At 36.7% G+C, this 7,977-nt stretch overlaps 1 protein-coding gene across 1 annotated transcript in view; it reads right to left on the bottom strand.

The window, feature by feature from the left end:
- Positions 1-3,633: 3,633 nt before the first annotated feature.
- SIX1 (SIX homeobox 1) overlaps positions 3,634-7,977 on the bottom strand; it is a 6,102-nt gene continuing 1,758 nt past the window's right edge. The window contains exon 2 of the mRNA XM_040332236.1: positions 3,634-4,511. Coding sequence (XP_040188170.1) covers positions 4,217-4,511 — 295 coding nt within the window. The 3' untranslated portion in view covers positions 3,634-4,216. The remainder of the gene's footprint in view (positions 4,512-7,977) is intronic.

Raw genomic sequence — 7,977 nt, 5'->3', positions numbered from 1 at the left:
ATCTTCCACCTCTCATTACTGTACACTGTGTGATCTTCTACCTATTATTACACTGTGTGATCTTCCACCTCTCATTACTGTACACTGTGTGATCTACCTATTATTACTGTACACTGTGTGATCTACCTATTATTACTGTACACTGTGTGATCTACCTATTATTACTGTACACTGTGTGATCTACCTATTATTACACTGTATGATCTTCCACCTATTAGTACACTGTATGATCTGCTTATTACACTGTACGATCTGCCACCATTACATTATATGATCTGCCACTTATTACTGTATCAACCGTCGCCTATTATTACACGGTATGATCTGCCATCTATTAATTACGCTGTATGATCTGCTTATTACACTGTATGACCTGCCACCTATTATTACACTGTATGATCTGCCACCTATTATTACACTGTATGATCTGCCACCTATTATTACACTGTATGATCTACTTATTACACTGTATGATCTGCCACCTATTATTACACTGTATGATCTGCTTATTACACTGCATGATCTGCCACCTATTATTACACTGTATGATCTGCCACCTATTATTACACTGTATGATCTACTTATTACACTGTATGATCTGCCACCATTACAATATACGATCTGTCATTTGTTACACTATGATATACCACCTATTATTGCACTGTATGATCTGCCACTTATTACACTGTATGATATGCCACTGATTACATTGTATGATCTGCCATCATTACATTACATGATCTGCCACCATGACATTACATGATCTGCCACTTATTACTACACTGTATGATCTGACACTTATTTCACTGTATGTTCTTCTTATTACACTGTACGATCTGCCACCATTACATTACATGATCTGCCACTTATTACTACACTGTATGAACCGTCATCTATTATTACACTGTATGCTCTGTCACTTATTACAGAACCCTCACTTATTAGGTTCCATGCACACTGGGCTTAAAAAAAACGTCTGTTCTTTTTGGAGTTAAAAACGTCCATATAAAGCATTTTTTGTACAAAGTTCAGATGAGTTTAGGAGAGTTTTACATTTTTTTTCCTGCCAGTGAGCTCCAATCAGAAACGCTGAATGAGAAGTGTTTTTTCCCTGCCTCTAAACGTTGTTCTCAAAAATACGTCTGTAAACGTCCTAATGTGTATGGACACAAGGGATAACATTGAGTTGCTTCTACAGGCAGAACACAAAACTCCTGTAGAAGCAACGTTGTTTATTCCAGTGTGCATGGAACCTTTAAACTTCATGATCTGCCATCTATTAATTACACTGTATGTTCTGCCATCTTCATATTATACGATCTTACACTGTATGATCTGTCACCTATTATTACACTGATCTGACACTTATCACTACACTGTACTTATTAAACTTTATGAATCGTCACTTCTTACACTGTATGAATGATCTGCCACTTATTACACTGTAGGAACATTCACTTATTACATGTATGTATGATCTGCCACGTATTACACTTTATAAACCGTCACCTATTATTACACTGTATGCTCTGTCACTTATTACACTGTATGATCTACCACCTATTATTACACTACATGAACCGTCACTTATTACACTGTATGATCTACCACCTATTATTACACTATATGAACCGTCACTTATTACACTGTATGATCTGCCACCATCCGTGGCATTGTATGATCTACCACTTATTACACTATATCCATCTGCAACTTATTGCACTGTATAACCTGCCAACGACCTATTACACTGTATCGATCTGCTAGTTATTACTCTGCATAGATTAGTGAATTAAATATATTGTATTATCTGTCACACTGTAGTATGCCAGTGACTTATTACACTTCATCATCTGCCACTTATTATATGTATAACTTGCCATGATTTATAATATGTCGGTGAATTATTACTTTGTATCATCTGCCAGCGACTTATTCCACTATCACTGGTCATTGATTTATTACACTGTATCATTTGCCATTACACTGAATTATCTGCCACACTGTATCATCTGCCATCGTAAACTGCATCATCTGCCACCTATTACAGCATATCATCTGTCACTTATCTCACTGTATCATCTGTCACTCTGGTGCCAGTGGCCCCTCACTCTGCTGTATCTGCTAGTCACCTACTACATGTTGTCATCTGCCACATATTACACTGTATTTTCTGCTAGCCACCTAGATCATCCGCCACATACTTATTACATTGTATCTTGTGCCAGTTAATTTACTATATCATCTGCCAGACTTCATTATCTACCACTTTATACACTGTGTCATCTGCCACTTATTACACTGTATCATATACCAGTAACCCATTAAACTGTAATATTTGCTACCTATTACACTTTATACTCTGCTAGTGGCATACTAGGCTTTGTCACCTGCTCTCCCTTGTACCCTGTATGATGTAGAATCTATACAGATGTGTATAGGTTACAGGCAGCGAATACACTGACCTATTCCAATCAGATGGCTAATATCACACACTCGATCTAGTCTTGGTAAATTCAGGGTGGATAGGATTGACATAACTCCTGTCCAATACCTTTAACCATGTTTTTGCAGTGAGTTATTATTATTTTATTATTAATATTATTATTATTATTATTATTATTATTATTATTATTATTATATATATATATAACACCAATACAGTAATAACAGTAAACCTGGCTGCGCATGAATGAGATTTAGCACCAGCATGTTGTCTATTAAAATCTGATTGCACTTCTCATCTGCTTAGATGGGTCGGTGCCGACACTTGCTGTGTTATAGAGTCTATGAAAACAGTGACAGAAATCAGATGTCTTGTTTCATAAACAATACATCTGATGTCTGTCACTGTTTTCATAGATCAGCCCAAAAAACAGTCATAATACAGATGAGAGAGATTTATAGCCAGACTGCTAGAAATGGAAACACTTCTATAAAAGCTGTTAGCGAGTCAAAATATACAACTAGGCGATTAACACCTCCTTGGGGAGCATAACCTGAAAGCCGAATATCATGGATGTATTTTAGAAATATCTCCCATATTCTATCACCTGCTGTTGATTTATTTACAACCTGCTAGGTCACATCGCTTGTATAAAAAAATTAAATTTGCAACAATCAACCAAAAAATAAATATATTAAAACTGCAGGAAAACAATGCTGAGATACTGTCACGACTTTACCATTTGTCATTTTTGGGCTCAGATATATATTGCGGACAAACCTTATAGAGCTACTGAAATATTCAACATTAGTGTTCAAAGGGCGTTCAGACCATTATGGTCATTATATTTAATCGTTTCCCTATATCCATCAACAAGAGATGGATATGAATTGTTCATGACAGCTTACAATACTAACAGACCGTATGGGTGTGTATATACACCATAAATGTATATCATCGATATATCGCCTATTGCCTGATTTACAGAAGAAAAATGCAATGCATGTTTTAACTGAAACGAATGTGTTTTATTGTATATAAACTGTAGCTATGTTGTGCTGAATTTTATATTATTAGTTGTTTGGGAATAAGTTGCTGTAGAGGTTGACTATCTATCTGTACATTGCGGCAAAGGGTGTAATTGCACAAATTGCCGCAAATTTTAACAAAAGACAGCAGGCATTATCTCTTTTTCTAATACTGGATTTTATTATAAACTACTTTTCCAATCGTTTTAGAACACTAATGTGAAAAAAAAATGTAAACTTAACCTCCTCCAAGTGGATGAACCTTGCCTTTTTAGAAGCTGCGATAGAGGCTTCAATAGTGTTTTGTGTTTGTTTTTTTGTTGTTTTTGTGTTTTTTTCCCCATTTGGAGGTTCATCCACTTTTCGTGTAGTTGTCGGCGCAAAAGAGCAGAAAGAAAGAAAAAAAAATCTTCATAAATAAAGCAGAGAAATCTCCTACGTCTGGGAACAGCTGTTGATGGGCTGGGAGAAACATTTTGGGAGGAGAGACATTAGCTCCTGTCCTCAGCGTTTGGCTAATTGCAGAAGAGCTATGGGGGGATTATAAGAGCATTCAGTGGTGCTGGGGGGGTCGTTTTTTTTAAAGGAGAGGAATAAAAAAAAAGTCACTTTATCTTCTCAGTCTTTACATGTTAAGTACCATGAGATGAGCTCTCAAACCACGAAGTGTCTTGCTATGTACAGTAAAGTGTGCAGTCCCTCTGGGGGCTCCAGACAGTCCCTATGGATGGCCATGTTCTGTTTAGGATCCTAGATCCACCAGGCTGGAGGTGAGGGGTCCCAGGAGAGAGTCTTGGAGCTGGTGCTGGTGGCTGCTGAGCCCGTGGCCGCCCTGGGAGGCACTTAAAGCGCTTAGGGAGTATGATGAGCCCCCGGGGTGGCTGAGGTTGCCCTGCAGTAAGAGGACTGAGTTCTGGTCTGGGCTCTGTGGTGGGGAGAATTCATCATCGGAGCTGGACATGAGAGATTTGCCTCCATCCAAGGGGGAGAGCTGGTTCTGTTTGTTGCCGGACGTGTTGTTGTTTTCCGTGTTTTCCCTGCGAAAAAAAAGAAGAAACAACATTTTTAGTTTTTACTATTTATTTATTTTTAATTGTTTCATTTTGTTTATTTTTATTCTGTTTTCATTTCCTCTATGCACCCTTTCATTTTCTATTTATTTTCCTGTTTCCTTTTGTTTCTTTCTTTCTCTCTTTTTTTGTTTTTGTTTTTGTTTTTTTTGTTTAACTTTTTCACATTTATTTCAACTACTTTATTTTCCTTTCCCTTATCCATATGTTCTTTCTTTCTTTCTTTCTTTCTTTCTTTCTTTCTTTCTTTCTTTCTTTCTTTCTTTCTTTCTCTCATCTTTTCTCTAGTCTAAACGTTTTCTCTTAACAACATATTACACAAATTATATTACTGTTACAAATTATATATCTTTTTCTTTTTTTTTTTTTTACAATATCCTACATTGTGAAACTTTATTTTACCCTATGTCTTTTTATTTTCCTATTTCTGTATCATTTCTCCATTTATAGTTTCTCAACTCGTATTCCATTTTTTGCATGTCTATGTTTTTCTTTTTCACAATACCCAAAATTGTGAAACATTTCCCCTTTGTTCTTGCTTCCTTTCTTTCTCTTTCTTTCTTTCTTTCTTTCTTTCTTTCCATACAATTTATATTACATTTTTAACAATATCCTAAATTCTCAAACCTTTTATTTTCTCCACTATATTTATTATTATATTTATTTTTGTTGTTTTTTAAAAATAAAAAATAAAAATGTCCCCCAAATTTGGACCCCTCCAATCAAAGGGATGGCAAGCATGGCAGAGTCAGTGATTTCTGTGTCAACAGATATGTTGCATGAACCAGACTATCCGGGTATTCTGTTTGCCTTCTGTCTAAAAATCAGATTGTTTTAATTATCCTGTGCTTATGCTTGAGGTACAACTCAAAGTCATTTTGTGAAGTGTAAATCTTCGTCTCCATTATGTCTGTCTTCCCCCAGAGGCTAGACACAAATTAGTCCTTTAATTCCTTGTATTTGTCCTCATTACATTAAAAATAAAATTGGTGTGCAGGGGTGGCCGGGGTGAGCAGATCTGGAGTCCAGTGGATGATGTGAAATTCTAGTATAGATCTGAAACTTTATATGTGCTGGGGGCTCCAGATAAATGTGATCTCCTCTATGCAGCCATGTGAGGCACTGACAGCCACAGAGGAGTTAGTGGTGAGCTAAGAAAACACAGGACTCCACAGCCACCTCTGGATTTGTTTATCTGGCTGCCACAATATGTTCCCTGCATGCACAGCACCGACAAACGGTGAGTCCATCTCTGATTGGGGGGGAGGGGGGTACAGCCGGGTAGACCCCTGTATACATCTGCTGTTCTGCATATTGCTCTATTGCCTGGCCCTGCTAGCACCAAAATACAGGGTATAGCTTTATTTTAATGTGCATGTAAAGATTACCCTGATCTGCATTTTGTTTTCAGATGCACTATAAATAACTCTTAATAAATAACGATAAATATCTTCCTTATTAAAAAAAAAAGCGTATGTGCAGGCGATTGCATGCGTTTGCCCAAGGGCTCTTCTCTCTCTTTGCCATTTTATCCAGCAAATTTAATCCCCCAAAAAAGTCGCATAGATAGAAATGTTGTATAGATTATGAAAAAAATTGACTCTACGAAGCTGATCACACCATAACAGATCTCAAGGACAACAACCTGGCCAGGTAGTTTTTTTCTATATTAATAATTGTGTCCAGGAAGCTAAACCATAATCAGAGCTTATGTGTTGTAATAGATTGTAACATTTTATTGTGTGAAACGAGAGATTCTGTGAAGCTGATTGCTGCTCAGAATGAGACAGATCCCAGAACCTGACCAGGCAGTTTATTTTCTAGATTCATTTTTTTATTTTTTCTATTATTAATAATAATAATAATAATAATAATAATAATAATACTAATAACAAAGGGAGATTCTGTGAAGCTGATTGCTGCTCAGAATGAGACAGATCCCAGAACCCGACCAGGCAGTTAATTTTCTAGATTCATTTTTTTATTTGTATTTTTTCTATTATTAATAATAATAATAATAATAATAATAATAATAATAATATAAATAATAACAAAGGGAGATTATGTGATGCTGATTACACCTTATAATGATAACAGATCCCAGGGACCACAAACCGACCATTTTTTATTTTATTATTATTATTAATAATAATTGTATCCAGCAAATTAAAAGTTCAATCAGGTCTCATGAGTTGCATAGTAACATTGCACAGATGATGGGACAAGGGAGATTCTGTGAGGCTGATCTCCGCTCAGCATGAGAACAGATCCCAGAACCTGGCAAGGCAGTTTTTTATTTTCTGGATCACTTTTTCTAATAATTGGATCCAGCAAGCCAAAACTCCAAATCAGAGCTCATGCATTGCACTGGATAGTAACATCGTATAGAAGACGAGGAAATGGAGATTTGGTGAAGCTGATCGCTGCTCAGAATGAAAGCAGATCCCAGAACCTAACCAGGCAGTTTTCTTTCTGGATCGTTTATCTTGGATCCAGCAAACTAAAACCTCCATGTATTATTATAGGATATTAACCATCCTATAGATCAGCAGGGGTCTCCAAACCTTCAAATGAAAGGGCCAGTTTACTGTCCTTCAGACTTTGTGGGGGGGGACTGTGCATTTGGAGTAAACATTGCCTGATCTTTGGTATTGGGGGAAAGAATAGTGCCTATTTTTTTGCTGTCAGTGGAAGGAATTATGCCTTATTGTTGGTGTCAGTGACAGGAATAATGTCTCAAGGGCCGGATAAAGGTAAGCAAAGGGCTGCATCCGGCCCCAGGGCCGCAGTTTGGAGAACCTTGGTAGATGATATAAAGGGAGATTTTGTGTAGCTGATCAATGGAACCTGACCAGGCAGTTTTCTGTCTAGATAAATGTAATAATAATTGTATTTAGCAAACTAAAACCCAGATCAGGGCTCGTGTATTGTAATGGATAATAACATTTTATATAATGAGAATAAAGAGGTTCTGTGAAGCTGATTTACCGAACCGATCTCAGGGACCAGAAAATGACCAGTCAGTTTTTTTTCTACTAATTATTATATCCAGCAAATTGAATGCCCAATCAGGTCTCCTGCATTGAATAGATGATGAGAAATGGAGATTCTATAATCAATGTTCAGAATGAGAACAAATCCCAGAAATCGACCAGACAGTTTTCTTTCTGGAAAACTTTTGATAATAATTGCATCCAGCAAACTAATACCCCGGATCAGAACTCATGTATTGTAATGGATGGTAATATTGTATAGATAATGAAAATAAACTTCTCTGATCCTCGCTCAGGAGAACACAGATGTCAGGGATAATAACAAATAATAAAGAGATCTGTGAAGCTGATCACCGCTAAGGAGAACACCGATCTGATGGGTCTCAGGCTTTTGGTAGGAGTGTGTTTTGGATAATAATAAAAAATTAGATTTTGTAAAG

Source organism: Rana temporaria, chromosome 13, assembly GCF_905171775.1.
Source record: "Rana temporaria chromosome 13, aRanTem1.1, whole genome shotgun sequence".
Taxonomy (NCBI): Eukaryota; Metazoa; Chordata; class Amphibia; order Anura; family Ranidae; genus Rana; species Rana temporaria.
The sequence above is the reverse complement of the archived record's forward strand: the minus strand, read 5'-3'. Positions and strand labels throughout refer to the sequence as shown.